The sequence below is a fragment of the Tinamus guttatus genome, unplaced genomic scaffold, assembly GCF_059628265.1.
Source record: "Tinamus guttatus ecotype Peru unplaced genomic scaffold, ASM5962826v1 Tinamus_guttatus_pri_ptg000861l, whole genome shotgun sequence".
NCBI lineage: Eukaryota > Metazoa > Chordata > Aves > Tinamiformes > Tinamidae > Tinamus > Tinamus guttatus.
The window spans coordinates 203,567-219,788 of record NW_028289395.1 but is presented as its reverse complement, the minus strand read 5'-3'; the positions used below and the strand labels follow the sequence as shown (position 1 = coordinate 219,788).

General features: G+C 57.5%; 1 protein-coding gene across 1 annotated transcript in view; it reads left to right on the top strand.

Moving 5' to 3' along the window:
• The first annotated feature begins 3,309 nt into the window (after positions 1-3,309).
• The window catches only part of PKD1 (polycystin 1, transient receptor potential channel interacting), an 83,246-nt gene continuing 70,333 nt past the window's right edge, over positions 3,310-16,222 (top strand). The window contains 1 exon segment of the mRNA XM_088537735.1: positions 3,310-3,563. Coding sequence (XP_088393861.1) covers positions 3,310-3,563 — 254 coding nt within the window.

The following is a 16,222-nucleotide window of genomic DNA, read 5'->3' as shown; positions in this document are numbered from 1 at the left end:
CGTCCCGGGACCGGGACGGGGACGGGGACGGGGCCGGGGCCGGGACGGGGCCGCCGCGCGCTGCGGGCTCTGCCGGGCCCCGCCGCCCCGCGCCGCCGCCTGCCGGGCGGCCCCGCCCCGTCGCCAGTGGCACCGCCCCGTGGGCGGGGCCCGCTCTAGCCCCGCCCCGCCGGGGGGCGCGCGCGCGGGAAAGGACACGGGGCGGGCGCGCGCGGAGGCGGCGGCGGGGGGACCTACCGGGAGCCGCGCGTGGTCCCACCGGCAGCGCGTGCACGCGCGCGGGGAGCGGTGCGCACTTTGGGGGCAGCGTCTTGCACACGCGTGGGGAGCTGTGCACGCGCGGGGCGTTTGTGCACACGCAGGGAACGAGACATGGAATCCTTAAGGTTGGAGGGGACCTCTAGGGATCACCTAGTCCAACCGCCCTGCACACGCAGACATGGAGCACCTGCGTGTGCAGGAGGAGGTGGCACAGGTTTGCACGCACACAGGGAGCGGGGCCCGGAGCGCTTGCACGCACAGGAGAAGGGGATGCATGTTTGCATGCAGAGGGAGCTGCATGGGGCATTTCTGCATGCAGGGGATGCATGTTTGCATGCAGAGGGAGCTGCACGGGGCATTTCTGTACGCAGAGTGCAGTTCGAAAGTGGCACTTTGCATCCGTCTGGTTGCAAATGAGATGGCCACGGCGGCACTCGTGGTTTCTCAGTTGTTTTCTGATCACCTTGCTCAGCTCCATGGCACATTCCCAGCGCATTCCCAGCACCGCCTCAAGGCTGGGACCGGCCGCTTTCCCTGTGGGCAGCCCGGACTCGCAGATGCTGCCCGTGCCGCTGCCACTGCAGAGCACGGCGCTCCCCACGCACGGAGGCCTCGGGAGCCTCTGCCCCGGGGCACTCGCTCCTTCCTCAGGCCCTGGTATTTGCATCCCGCCCACAGCCTCCCTGCAGAGCCCCGGAGGCCACGGGCTGCTGCCTGCGCAACAAGTCCCGATATATCGTGTCCTGGTGCAAGGGTGGTGCGTGTATCACCCCCCTGCGCATTGCCTGCCCTCGCACTGCCTCCAGGTGCATGTCCTGCATGTGCATCCCCTCTGCGTGCATCCCCTCCCCATGCACCCCCTCCGTGTGCCTCCTGCCCCGATCAGCCGTCCCCGGCGGTGCAGCCCCCGGCCCCAGAGCGCTGCCCGCGCAGCCTGCGCCCCACTGCAGGAGTCCCCCCGCGCGGGGCCGAGCTCTGCTCCCGCGGGAAGCTCCGTGCAGGGCGGGCGCGGGCTGCGCTCGCAACGTTCCCCACCGCGCTGGGCTCTCGGCCCGTTCGCCACGAGGCCGCAGGAGCCTCTGCCGGCCCCTGGGGCGAGGGGACAGCGAGGGCCGGGTCCTAGAGGGCGCCAAGTCTTCACGAACGAGCGGCGCCGCTGCAGCTGCAGCACCCGGCGCGGCCGCCGCACACGGGGTGTTTGCAGGACAGGCATGCGGGGCCGCAGCGCCCGCTCGGCTGCACCGCTCTGCAGACATGCAGCGCTGGGCAGCCCCGCTCGCGCGCAGGGAGCCCCTCGGCCACACGGGGCTCGTCCCGTCGGGCCGCGCTGCTCCGCTGCAGTCACAGTCCCCATGGAGAACACGCTCCGCTTGCGCTCATCTCCCAGAAATGGGGGTTTCAGTGCAAGATCGGGGAAAAAACAATAATGCTGCAGAGGAGGGAGAGGAAATGGGCACGTCGCAGCCCCCAGGGAGGCTGCAACCGCGCAGCTATTTCGGGCACGGCTCGGCGTACCGAGGGCCGCGTGTCTCGCAAGCAGATTCAGTGCAAAAGGCACCAAATGTTGTCGGGTCCCTGCAGCCCATGAGCGCGGGTGGCTGCTCCCTGCCTGGCAGAGCTCTTGGTCCGGCAAGGGCCCTCGGGATGCCCCTATCCCCCAAGGAACCCTCATCCCTTGGGATGCCCCCATCCCCAGGATGCTCCGCACTCCTGCCATGGCCCCGGCCCTGGAATGCCACTTACTCCCTAGGATGTAGCATCCCCGGGAGGCCCCTTCTCCCTTGGGATGCATCCTGGTCCCTGAATGCCCCAGGTGCCCAGGGTGGTCCCTCTTCCCCCTGGATGTCTCCTGTCTCCCAGATTGCTCCCTGTTCCCTGGGAATGCCGCCTCTTCCCCAGGATGGTCCTGAGCCCCAGGGTGCCCTCGCCAGCCCGCAGGGTGTCCTCATCCCTGCCATGTCCCCGCTTGCCCGGGATACTCCCCTACCCGTGGAAAGCCCTAATATTCCCAGGACTCTGTGCCCTGGATGTCCCTCTTCCTGGGGATGCTGCATTCCTTGGTGTGTCCCCTGTCCACCCAGGATCCCACCCATCCTCAGGAGCCTCCGGGATGTCCGTGTCCCCTCAGGATGTCCCCGTCCCCTCGGGATCCCACGCATTGTCAGGAGCCCTTGGGACGTCCGTGTCCCCCCAGGATGTCCCTGTCCCCGTGGGGCTCCCGCTCATCCTCAGGAGCCCCCGGGGATGTCCGTGTCCCCCCGGGATGTCCCTGTCCCCTCGGGATCCCACCCATCCTCAGGAGCCCCCGGGGACGTCCGTGTCCCCCCGGGATGTCCCTGTCCCCTCGGGCTCCCGCTCATCCTCAGGAGCCTCCGGGACGTCCGTGTCCCCCCGGGATGTCCCTGTCCCCGCGGGATCCCACCCATCCTCCGGAGCTCTAGGGACGTCCATGTCCCCTCGGGATGTCCCTGTCCCCTCGGGATCCCACCCATCCTCAGGAGCCTCCGGGACGTCCGTGTCCCCCCAGGATGTCCCTGTCCCCCTGGGCTCCTGCCCATCCTCAGGAGCTCTGGGGACGTCCGTGTCCCCCCGGGATGTCCCTGTCCCCCCGGGGCTCCCGCCCGCCCTCAGGAGCTCCGGGGACGTCCCCGTCCCCCCGGGATGTCCCCGTCCCCCCGGGACCTCCCCGTCCCCCGGGCGGCCCCGTGTCCCCGCGCTGCTCGCGCCGGGCCGGGCGCGGGGCGGGCGCAGCCGCTGGCGGCGCCGGGGCCGGGCGGGGCGCGCGGGGGCGGCGGGGCCGGGGCCGGGCCGGGTTTCCGCCGCGCGGGGCGGAGCGGAGCGGGGCGGCGCGCGGAGCCGAGCGGAGCGGAGCGGAGCGGCGCGCGAGGGGCCGGCCGGGGCTGTCAGCGCGTCGGAGCCGAGCGGCGGGGCCGGGCCGGGCAGCGCGGGGAGCGGCCGCCATGCGCGGCGGGCGCTGAGCCGGGGCCGAGCGGGGCCGGGCCGGGCCGGGGCGGCGGCGCCGGGGCCATGCCAGGCCCGTAGGGAGCGATGCCTTGGGGAAATGGACACACTGGATCCCAGCGCAAACATGGCGCCCCCGCGGCGCCGCTGCCGCTCTCGGGCTGGTGCCTGCTCTGCTCCCTGCTGTGCGGGGGGCTGGCGGCCGCCAGGACCCCCCCGGCCCCCGCCTGCCAGCCCTGCGCCGCCGCCTGTACCTGCAGCGGCGCCTCCTGCCTCCTCAACTGCTCCGCGCGCGGCCTGGAGCGCCCGCCCGAGCGCGTCCCGCCGGCCGCCACGGCCCTGTGAGTACCGCGGGGGCGGCGCGGACGGGGCGGCCGCCGGGGCCGCGGGTTCGAGCCCCGCCGCCGGCGCCGGGCGCCTCCCCTCCGTCAACTTCTCCCCCGAAGTTGACTTCTTTCTCTGATCCCGAGCGGGACCTGCGCGCTCGCGGGGACTCGACGGGGCGCCCGGCAGCCAGCGGCGAGCGTGGGGCGCCGTGGGACGTGTGCAGGGGTGGCGCGAGCCCAGCAAAACAGCCTCAGAATGCGAAAAATGCGGGCTGAGCCGGGCAGCGGCGGCCGCGGGAGCGATGCTGCCGCCGCGCGCGATCCCCGGGTCCCAGCGCGAGGCCGCGTCCAAGCTCCGGCCCAGCCGGGACAACTCGGGACGTCCGGCCGGGCTGGCGCAGGCCTGGGCGCAACGCGGCCCATGGGGACGGAGCCGTCCGGCGGCGCCGAGCGCGTCCCGGGAGCCGCGGGACGAGAGTTACGGTGGGAAAGGAGCAGTTGGAGGTGGTTCGAGCCCTGCTGTGTTAACAACAAATCTAAAGAAGCAAACGAAGCAATTAACAAGTTCAAGTCAGAATTTCTTGGTGAAAGTAGTGAAACGAGATGACAGCTCTGTTGTGTTTAGATGTCGACCGTGTTGATTTGGCAAAAATCAGCCAGGAAGAGACAGTTTTGGGGAGAGCAGAGGAATAGGCCGTATGCTCTGTCGCTTCAACGGAGCTGCTGCTTGACGTGGAAAGCGGCTCGGGGCCGCGGGGCCGCGTTTGGAGAAGCCTCCTCGGGGAGGAACCGCTGCGCGCGAGGAGACAAAAGCAGCCGTGATTCATGGTGAGGGGATGACGTGGGGCCGGCGCGAGAGGAAAATCTCGCCTTGACTAACTGCTGCTGCTGCTGTTTTCATGAGCCCGAGGTCCGCTTTCCCAGCGCGGTGCGCGTTCCGAAGTTTCCACTGTTTAATGGTAGCATAGTTCTAAAAATGTTGCAGAAATTTCAAAATGCACCAGTAAACACAGAACTGTGGATCAGCGAGATGTATTCAGGAAAACGTGTGCTTCTCTAAATCCAGAAGATGAGGTGTCCTCCAAATATTTTCTTTAAAAACACATTTCGAACTTTTCAAATCAAACTAGCCCTAACTGGGAAATACTGATTTTATTTAATAGCTTCTGATGTTGGACTAGACTTTAGGGAATGTGCCGTTGGGACAAAGAGGTGGAAGATCCAAGTGCTTTCCCGGTCGCCTGGAGAAAAGCGTTCGGAAGACTGCAAAGAGAAGTAGTGCATTTGGCTTTTTAAGGATTTGGGTTATTACAGGCCCTTTCTAGGATTACAAAGTTTGGTAGTAAGTGTTTGAGACTGTTTATATTATTGTTGTTTAGAGGCACTGAGTTGCAAAAGCTCCGAGAATATTTTGCATTATGTCCTATTATGCAGTGACAAACTCCGGTTGGACATAAAGCTCTTGCGGGTCAACGAAAGGAAGCACCCAGAAGGTGGGAAGAGGGCGTCTGCTGACGTGAATCTCCTGAAGCTGCAGGAGATTAGTGTTACTGAGGGGTTTTTTTCTGATTTCAGTGAGTAGTAGTTGTTTATGGCACTAGTAAAAGCAGTGTCCTAAGAGGGACAGCTTTGCTCTATTGAGGAACGATCGTGTTTGGAGATCAGACTTCAGTGAACTGTAAAATCGTCTTTGTCAGCCAACAGATCCTCTTGTCTGGGTGGAAACGTGTGAGCTGGTAACACTCCATGTACTGGGACGGGATGTGCTGAAATGGTCTGCGGTGGCGCTTGGGTTTCCTTTGGGAAACTGTTTTCTCTCCTGTTTGACCTCCTGACGGTGAGAAAGGAGCTGTGTTTACTTCCACTGTCAGCATGGCCCTGAAAGATTTATCGATGAGTTTCCGTAGGCACGAGAGGGCTCCAGCTCCTGGCACGGCGAGACTCGGCGAGTGGTTTTGGCTGTTCGTTTCACGTTGCCATTGCTGAACACAGACAGATAAAGTCAGTCATATTCTTAACCATCTGCTACCTGTTCTCCCGAGGAGAATGTATTTTGTGTCTTTGCATCCTCTGGTGTTTGTATTTGTCTGGGATGAAGTGGGAGCAGCCTTGAGGAAGGCTCAGAGAGCGGCAGCGGCGCCGCTCGCCGGTTCTGCAGCCCGCGGGTGTTAGCGGCTCCCCGGGCCGAGCTGCGGAATGAGGCCTAGGAAATGAATTCCTCTTGTATCCGGCATTACAGGCGAGGAGTAAGGAAATGCCAACTTCGGCAGAACAGTTTCCATGAGCACAGAAGAAATGCCACATCCAAAGAATCACTAAGGAAATGAGCTGTGCTGCCTGCAGACACGCCGGGCCTCGCTGCAGGCCGGCTCCAGGCACACCGCGCCGGGATGTTGGCCCCTTCCCATCCCTGGAATCAGGTTCTTGAAGAAGTAAAACGCAAAGTCTGGCTGGAAGAGCAAGGCCGATGCACCAAATAATCCTGTGCACGACATGAAAATTGTGCTCCGGGAGCAGCACGTCTGCACTTCTGGGTTTCTGCGTCTGAGCGATGTTCTGATCCGATCTCTCCTCAAGCGCCCTGCTCTCCGCGCCGCTGGGTTGTGTTCGCGTTTGCTTTGAGACTTAGCTGTTATGTGAGGTGCTATTGCCTCTTTTATTCCTTAACTGGCTATAAAACTCCTAAAGGTTTTCAGAATTTCCCTTGCAAATATTGACTGTTTCTCACACGTCTTTAGCATGATGCTAGTTTTGAAGCGGAGATCAGAGTCTCGATTTATAACACTCTGCAGCATTGACACTTCCTTATTTTTTCTTCATGAATGTTGAGTAGTTTGTGTCAGAGTAAGAAGGAGAAGGTGAAACTGTGTGATGAGCTCTTCTATCACCGCCCTTGTGCGAAGTGGAGGCTTCGCAGGTTTGGGGTCATCACTTTTACCCAAAACCCAGCAGGGCTTTTGGTGGACTTGGCAGTGAGCCCGGGGGTTACGCTGCCCAGCCGGTGACTTCACCCGAGCAAACCCTCTCAAAACAAACAGATTTTAGGATTCAGGAAGCTACGGTCTGTAATATTTTAAATTGCAGAAGTTTGTACTTACTGGTAAATTTTAATATTGTTAGATGATGTAGAAACAGTCTTTTCAAGTCTGCAAAAGATCCACTTAAAGTTAAAATCCAGTTTAAAAAAAGCATGGAATGGAGTGGAATGTCTGTACAGTAGCGCTCCATCCGCAATTTCAGAACAGCTTTACTTCTCTTCCTAGAATAAAATAAGACCATCTGGAACACTGTTCTATTAAGAATCCTCATCTTAAATAAGATTCTGAGAGAAATTTTGAAGAGGGGAATAAGGCCCAAATGATGCACTAGGTAAATATGTTGCGAACAATATTCCTTAGGCAGTGGAAGGGACCAACCGCATCAGCAAATTGTCACTGCAGTTAACGGACCAAACAAGGAGGCAATTCTGGGTTCTTGTGGCAAGGCCTAACGGTCTCTGGGGTTGGTGAAGCGTCACCGTGGTGGCGTGACAGTGATGGCAGCGTCCACCCAAGGTCCTTGGGGAGTTCATTGGGCTCCTTCCTCGCTTTCTGGAGGAGTCTGAGCTCTGGGCTCAGGCTGAGAAGTTTACCTGTCTAAAATTCCAACTTTGGCTTTATTTTGTAGTGCTTAATGATGTAGTGGCAAACGAGTACTGCTAGGGAGGGAAAGACGTGGCACAGAGGTGGCGTTTGGAGGGAAAGACGTGGCACAGAGGTGGCGTTTGAAGGGTTCCCCGCTTGGCAAACGTTGTCAGTACCGAATCCAGGGCAGCATCAAGGTATCTCACTTGAACTTTCAGTTAAAAGAATGAGACAAATTTAGCATTTTTGGAGTTAGTAATTGCTTCTCATACTCCACATGGTGAGATTACGGAGATGTGAAAGCTTCTAGTGTTAGCGGAGAGGAAGACCTCGCCTTTGCTCAGCTCATGCTTGCAGGTTCCTGTGAAATCCAGTTTATTTGCAGCAAGCACCACTTTTACATTGTTTTTCTCCTCCTTTCTCCCACAGTTCGTAGATTTACTGATGGTGTCTCTTTCTATCCATAGCTTTCTCATTTTCCAGACTATTCCTTTCAGTTTTCTTTTCCCCGCTGCCGAGGAAGCGTGGGCCCGATCCTGCTTTTTTCCTCTCACTGTTAAGTCCTCCCTGGGTTTCTCCGTGCAGGGAAGGGAGTTGGTTTCAGCTGCTTTCCTTCTGTCCTCACATAGAGGGGTTTTAAAAAGAAAGCCTCTTGGTTAGGAGCTGGAGTGAGACAGGCTCCTCTGGGGCTGCTAATGCTTCGCTCCCTGTTTGCCATTTAATGGAATTCCCTGTGTTATCTCTTTTGATGCCTCAGTTTCCACGCTGTGGTTTCCGCACTGCATTTCTGCGCCATCCTTTCTTCATTTCTTCAAGCTTTGTAGTACGTTGATTGATCACTGCAGTTCAGCCCGATTTTGCATCGTGTCTTGTATTTACGCCATATGTCCCCGGGGCAGCAGTAAGTGAGGAGGAGCAGGGCTGGGGTGGAAGGACGGCTCGGGCCGTGCTGCTGCAGGGCGCCGCGGGCCGCTCCGAGGGGCCTCTTGCTGTGACGGTGAAACTGCCGGCCTTGGTTCTTAACCTGCCTCTGCATTACAGGGTTGGTTTGTTGTTCGTGTTGAAGGGCTGTTGTTTGCTTAGATGCCAAAGCTAAGTTGAGATCTTTGCCAAAATTAAGAATGTCAAATTGAAATACAACATTAGCTTTTGATTTGTGAAGAGCGCAGGAAGCAAAAGGCACACATAGTCATCTTTATTTTTTAAGGATAACTATCATCAGGAAGAGCATCAAGAACATGCAAGTTGGCCATCTGTAATGTTTGTGGTAAACTCTAGGACCCGTGACCAGTAAACAGATTCTGTCTTCACTTTCCCGCTCCTCCTTTTCCCCCGAAGATTGCATCAGTTTTAATGATGTGCTACCACTGGACGTCAGCAGCAGGACTCAAACCAGAGCTGCGCGTGTTCGTCCGCGAGCTGCTTCTTGCCCGTCCTGCTCGCAGCAAAAGCAGCTCCCCGCGGGTTAGGGACGAGCAGATCTCCCTGGCTTGCTGGCGTCAGGCCTAGGAAAAACTTTTATAAATCGGGATCAGAAAGTTCTGGATGTGGCACGCCATGTTGTGTTTAATGCGGTGGCATGTTTAATTTAGTTAGCAGCCCGTGGTAAGATACCGGTGGCTGGTTTGGTACCAGCGCCTGATGGAGGAGAAGGGAGGTGTTCGGGGAGGTGGTGGTGCGAGCGGCGGATTCCATTGGAGTGTGGTTTCCATCGGAGCGCGGGGCTGCGCTGCCCGGCGGGCCCTGCTCTTCTCAGCGCGGGGTGTCGGGGCTGGTGGGGACGGGGCTCCCTCGTGCCCTGTGGAGACGCGGGGCTCCACGTGGCTCCGCTTCGCAGGGCCGCGCTGCACTCATGTGCTCTGGGGCTGCTTTGGAGCTGACACACACAAGCGCCTCGGTAGCCCTGGCTGGAACCCGCAGCCCTTCCTTGGACACTCGTCCCTGCGGACGCCCGCGGGTCCCCGGCAGTGGCCTCCTCACGGCTCCCTTGCAACATCCCCTGGCAGCGCTCGGCTCCCGCAGGATCCGGCTCCACAGGCTCGTCCCATCGCCACAGCAAGGAGCGTTTTCTCCGCAGCTTTGGCTGGGACGGGAACGGCAGCCCGTCCTTCCCCTCCCTCGCACGGCGGCTCACGCAGGGCCCCGTGAGCACCGTCCCTGTCCCCCGCCGGGCACCGATCCTGCTGGGAACGGGTTAACTAGCGGGAATGCCTCGTGGTCGGGAGAGGTGGGAGTGGCTCTCTAAAAAGAGGAGCGAGGGTGTGGGGTGAGTCCTCCTGAGGGAGGAACGGGAACAGCTAAGCCTGGGAAAGGCCGAGCGGCTGCTCCGCCGGCCCCGCTGCCAGCGGCTGCGCTCAGGGCCTCGCTGAGGCGCGGGGGCGGCGGCGGCCTCGCCAACGCGGCCCGGTCCTGGTCCCGCTCCCGGTCCTGCCGGGGCCGCGCATGGAAGCGGCGCCGCCGCGGGGATCGCTGTCCTGCGGCCCCGGCGCTGCACGCCGATGGCCTGCGGGACAGCGGAGCGCGGGCGAGCGTCCTTTGGCCGTGTCGTGCTGATGGCAGCACGTGGGTCCCGCTTGTAGCAGAGAAAAAAGACGGTTCTTTTTTGTGTATTTATTTCTACATGGCTGCCTGGTCTCGCTTCAGAAAATGTTACAGAAGTGGCTATTTCTGTACCTCTCTGCCCATGCACGTGCCTCATGGCCGGCTGTGGCAAGACCCAGGTGGGCTTTATCCTTCTCATGTGGCTCAGATAAAACGTGTTTCAATTCCCGCCTCCGCCGCTGGTGCTGCATTTGCATTTGCAGCAGCAGGGCCTGGGCGCGGGCGCGCGGCTCTGCCGTGTCCGCTGCCACCGCCGGCCTCGTGGGCTGCTAACGGCCTCTGCGTGCAGAGCGTGCGGCTGCGCGGGGCCGGGCAGCCCTGATGACAATAGTGACGTCGGGCCCCGTCCTGCAGCACGAGCTCCCCATGCGCAGCGTGTGTGCAGCGTGTCCCCTCCTGGGGCTTGGAAACTGCAACGAGAGGCAGAGCGGGGTCTCCAATGCAGCCACAGCCGCTCTGCGCAGCTCTGCCTTTCGCTCCTCCCGACACCTCTCTCCAAGCCGCCTTCCTCCATCAGAAAGAGGGCACGGGCAAGGGTTCGGGGACAGTTTCTTGCCCTGTCATCCCCAGATGGATCCCTGTAGAGGAGCATCGTGGAAACCTTGTGAAAGGGCCTGAGCTCCGCCAGAGCTGCTGCAATCGGCTGTGTGCGCTGCCTGCAGCGTGGAGCTGGCTCTCAGCAGAGAGTTGTGTTTCACCCTTATTTGGATGAAAACGGCTGGAAAGCCTTGTGGAAAGAGTGACTTTTTGAATATGGAAAGAGCAGTCTACTGGCACCTTTATTATTTCGTACTGCACTACCAGCTCTTCTGTCTCGTGGCTTAGGCGCAGTGCAGACACAGCAAAGAGGCCGTTCTGACCCAAGACCCGCTGACTCCTGCAAGAGTCAAAGCTTGAGATCTGCACAGCTGCCTTGGAGATGGTAGCAGTGCTGCTGTCACTCCTGTCTCATAAACGATTCCCTATAGTGACCCTGCAGTGATTAGAGTCATAAAACTGCCCTTGTAGCTAAACATAGCACAATTAAAAAAATATTTTTTCTCCTATATCTTAAAACAAAACAAATCTGAAATATGATACAGGGTGATTCCCTGGGAGAAGAGTTTGCATTGGAAAATGTCTTGGCTCCTGACCAACGCGCTGTTCAGGCCGTTCTGGAGGGCAGCTCGTTGTTGCTACCCTATGGGTTTCTAGAAGACTGTTACATAAGCAACAGGTTGGTGAATCGAACAGACAGGGTTGCTTCTCAACGCTGCCACGGCGTGCGAGAAAAAGGGTTCCCTGTCCTCCCGGGCGCGGGAGATGACTGCAAGTGGAGAGCCACCGAAATGAACAGTGACGTTGGCCAGAGATTCATAAGTAATGAATTAAATCTGTGCAGATCAAAGGTTTCTATCAGAGTGTGGGAACGTTATTTTACTCCTACAGAGGGAAAACATGAAGTCACTGGCTTTATAGACCAAATTCTGTGTAGATTTGCAAGCCCTGATTGCATGGATCAGTGCAAAGTTTGTATCACAGGTCTTCAAAAGATTACTGTGGACAAAACTGAGGTAGCAAGACAGGAGCTGTAAGAGGCCAAGGGTTAGACTGTGTTGGTCTCTTAGTCCCTTTATGAGAATTCACATATATCGTAGCTGATATATGTGGTGGTTCGAGTTCATATTAGCAGTAACTAATAGTTTTACTAATCGGAAAAAAAAAAAGTAGAAAGGACTGCTGCCCCATTGCTGAAATTCCCTTTTGTGCCATAGGGCTGTCGTAGTGCACAGCACGTTTCAGGACACTGCCATGGAAACGAAGCTTAAGCTCTATCTGAATGGTAGTTCAGGCTCTGCTAGACTGGCAGAACACAATTCCCAAGTTTTAATTTAGAAGGAAAACACACCCTGTTTTTTACAGAGTGCAAAGAGCATCCTTTGTTCTTGTTTCTGTTTCATACAAGACAAAATGACTACAGTAGCGTTAACAGCTAGAGCCTGAACGCCGAGACCCTTTGCCATCGCCTCTGCCCTCACTCTTACACGTTGCATCCAGCAATTAGCCATTTCTTGAAAAGTTCGTCATTGCCAGCGCTTGCGGGGAAGTAAACTGTAAAAGTAGCAATGTTGCTGTTCTTGGACAGCTTAGTTTCTGCTAATGTGCTCAGATTGCATCTGATACAGCCACCAATTCAAGTTGCATTACTTTGGATTGCCTTTGCGCTGAGTGCAGTGACCCATGTTCTGCAGCCAGCCAGGCCGGAGGATTTTACCTCTGGCGTAACTCAGAATTGCGGCATCTAAAAGGTTAACTAGAGCCAGCCATCAGATCTCAACAAGAAGCCAGCAGAGCCCACAGCTGCATTCCGTCTTCCCGTGGATTAGCTGCGACACCTCCGAGTTAGTAGCTTGATCCTGCAGCTTCGGACAGAATTGGGAGAGGAATCTACATTTGGATACCGATCTCCAGAAGCCCTGCACCCACAGGACACAGAACTTCCCTCAAAGTAGAAGCACATGCTAGTTGCTTGGGAAAGACATTTCACAATCGGTTAAGAGTCTTGGATCTTCGGAGCACGTGCATCCCGAGCCCGAATCCTCCTGCAGGTGGTTGGTCTGATCAGCAACATGGAGTACCCCTTTCTCCCGATGCTCGCAACCATGGCGCCGGTTCCGTGCCATGCCAAGGTGAGGCGGAATTGGGGCCTGTGTGGTGTTTGCTGGCTTGCCACGCCGCTCCTCGAGGTTGCCAACTTCTCCATGGAGACCCTGTGTGCACATGGCCAGGATTTGCTTCTCCCTCTGCCCTTCTCCCCTTGGCCATGAGGGCACGCACCAAAGTGCGTACCTTAGCTCGGGAAGGGAGCCGGGCTACTGGGGGCAGTGTTGTCCAACAGCTGCAGGAGAGGGGAGAGCTTTTGTTTCCCGTTCTGACCCGGGTTGCGTGGGCTGGCCTGTCACTGATTCACTGCGCTCCGTCTCCCCTCGCTGAGCAATGGGGCTGGTGCTCGCTTGCTTCCCAGGAGCATCGGAGTGGTTATTTATAGGCATTAAATGCTTGCGGAGGGCTTGGATGCCTGGCTGCTGGAAAAACGCCCTGAGTTCTCATTTGCCTGGTACGCTGCCATCAGGGCGAGCGAGGAGCAGAGTGTGACCCTGTACCAGCTCGCTGGAAACAACCTCAGCCCATGCAGGGCAGCGGGTTTTGCCCCAGGGCAGCAAGGCACCCGCGCTCGTCCCTGTTCCCCAGGTGTTTGTAGCCCGGGTCCTGCCTCCTGCCACCGGCCCTGCTCATCGCGCGCCGCTCGCGTCCCCGGTGCGCGCTGCTCTGCGCGGCGGGCGCCGGCGCCACTTGGATCTCCCCGTGCCGTTGCAGCCAGAGAACCGTTTGTTTTTCTTTTAACACATCTGGAAAAAGAAAAAAAAAAAAGGGTTGTTTTCTGCCCAGTTTTATTTTTTTGTCTCGAGGCAGCGCTGTCAGTTTCTCGCATGGAAATATCGCAGGCCTCGCTGCGACGCCAGGGCCGCAGCCGCAGCGTGGCCGGTCCCTGCGGCTCCACAGGAGCTGGCAGACACGGGGCCCTCGGGGCTCCCTCGGTGTCCTGCCTCAGCCGGGCGCCATCTCGCCTCAGCCGAGCGCCATTTTACCTCAGTTGTGGGCCCCATTTTGCCTCCGTGGCGGGCGGCTCCGGTTGAGCTCCCGCTCCGTTTTGTCATCCCGTCCCATGTAAATCAGCTTGTCCCGCCGGGAACCCGGCAGCGGGGTCTGTGTGGTGTAAATAACCCGTCACCGTCCTTGGTGCCTTCAGCCAGCAGCCTGGCTGAGGTCGGAGTTGCCATGTAGTGTGTCCTGCCGTATCCCTGCTGCTAGCGGTTTGCTTAATGATGGTGGATTAAAGGGGTATTTGGCAATGTGAAACACGTTAAAACAGCAGCAACTTTCTTTTAAAAAATTTTCCTTATTGAACGTAGAGCAAAAAAGAGCGCTCAGCTCTCCGAGATGCTAAAAAAGGCAGTGGCAGCGATGGGTCTCGGTTCTCCTCCTGGCTGCAACTCGTCTCTTACCCTCGTTTCTGCTGGTGCCATGGGGTCCCCTTCTCCCCGGCTCTCGGGCTGGCTGGCAATAGCGAAACTGGGGACGCATCTGCAGGAAAGGGCTCCGTGGGAGTCGCGTTGTCAGCGCCGGGGCGAGTGTGTACGCGTGCTATGACAGCGACAGTCTGTCCCGTCAGCCTGACGTTAACACGTCGCCCTACAGCGCTAGAGCGCAGAGAAGGTTGTTGTGCTCTTGCAGCCTGGTTTCGGCACAGGCTACAGACAGATGAGAGTCTTGGCCTCGACGGCTTCCAGGCCTGGCTTCTGCGGAGGAGCGTGTTAATCCTCGCCAGCCACCCTTTCCTGGAGCACCGCGTTGCTCGGAGCAAAGCGTGTTCTCAATCCTCCTTGGCTGTCAGTATGTGCAGGCTTGGAAGCACCGCAGCTCTCGCACCACAAAAAGAGATTCCTAGGTCTCGGGATACTGAGATATACCAGGATACTCCTATTTCAGCTCCCTACTTAGAGTTTTAGTTGGTGTTTTCCTGCCCTGAGTGTGCCCAGTGAGGGTCCCAGTGTTGAACGGTCCAAGCAGAGCAGGGTTTTTAGGCGTGTTACCTACTACTTGCTCTTGGGTGAGGAAGAAGCTGGTGGAGTAAATTTATGACACGTTAACAGCACTGTTCTTTCTTTGTGTAGGGTACAAGAAAGCCCAATTTAAAATGCAGGTATTCAGCTGTGTCTGCTGTGTGGTACCGTGGTTTGTGTGAGCTTGCAGAGAACCCCAAATCTCCGGGAACTGCTGCTTGTGTGGGTTGTGCCGAGAGCCTTGGGCGCAATTGGGACCTCATAGTGATCGGCACTGTACACAAGCGTGGTAAGAAGCAGACCTTATCCGCGGGATCTGGCAGTAGAAATGGACGAGGCGAAAGGGAAGTGTTCCTGTTTTACGGCTGGATAAGGCTGGAAAAGCTTTATGTGCATGGAGGGTGAGGGACGTGCCCGAGGCCGTGCGGGGGTTCGTGTCAGCGCCAGCGACTGAGCCCTCCCGGTGTTCGGAGGGGCGGTTGAGTGGGATAAACATGTGGGCCTGCACGTGGCCACGAATCCTGGTGGGCGAGATGGCTTGCTGGGGGTACACGCATCGCCGTAAAGCAGTTTGTGGGCTGGGTTGGTTGAAATTGTGATTCCTTTCCTAAAGAACCCCTCAGAGCTCGTCAGTCAAGAGAAGCAGCATTTTGGGGGGCGGTGCAGCCTGGTCCATGAACTGCAGGGCTGGAGTCTCCAAGTAAAGGCTTACAGAGCCCAGGTCATCCTGTGGGGTGGGAAGAGCGTGGTGAATTCTGCACTGACCTGCACCTCCATGCATGGACTTGCGTACAAACACTTGTGTGTTCAGCCAGGGGTTCCAGCTGCCACTGGTTCCCAGCATCTTCAGGCGAGTACAACTGCATTCCCTCTCCTGCCCATAATCCCAAACGCATCACAGTTTATTTTGGGGTGAGGAGAGCAACATCTTGTCCCCGTACCCATTTGCTCCCTTGCGCTAGAGCCTGTTTCTGGTGAGCGTGGAGGTTGCAGGACTGCGTAGAGACCTCCTCCATGGTGAGCTCCAGGATCTGTTTGCGTGAATTTGGGGTGACAAAAGGAACAGCATTTCATCGTGAACTTGTGCTGGGCTTCTGGATTAATCATTACTGAATTTAATGGGTTTCAGCTCAAAGCCAGAACCTTCCGCCTCACCTGACCACTCTACAAGCAAAACCAACGTGGTATCAGATTTTGGCATAGTTCTGCCACCCGGAAGCGGGGTTTCGGCGAGGCATAGGGAATGGAGAGCAATGGTTAATAGGTACGATGGAGTTAATCATTCACTGAATTCCTAAGCTACAAATTCTCTCCTCAATCTTTTTTCTTTTTTTTGGTGCATTGCTGGAAAGGAAGTAAGGGTATGTGAAGCAAAACCATACTTAACAAGTCACAGTAGCCCTGGTGTGCTGAGGATTTCTCGTCTTTTGCTAAGGGTGGAGCTCTCCTGCGGGAGAAGGTGTCTGAGTGTTCTGATGGAGCTGAGCAATGCTGGGAAGTCTGATCAATCTGCACCTTTCCCTTTAGATGCACACACCAGGGGTTGAAGAAGGAAATGCCTGGACTTGCACCTGCCTGAGTTCCGAGGCAAAGATCCATATTTTCCTCGGAACAGTCAATGGCATCACCAACACCTCAAACAGAAGTGGGAAAACTTACCGAAATTAAATAGCTAAAATGTAATTACTTACAAGAGTCCAGCCCTGTCAGCCAAAACATGAGTCAGCCACTGCTGCCATAAATGTTGAAATTAAAAAATAAAGCAAAAAGAGGCCAAATGTTATTGCTTTCTGGGTTCTAAGCCTTATGCAGGAGATCTTTGGAGACATCTCTTACCACTCAGTAA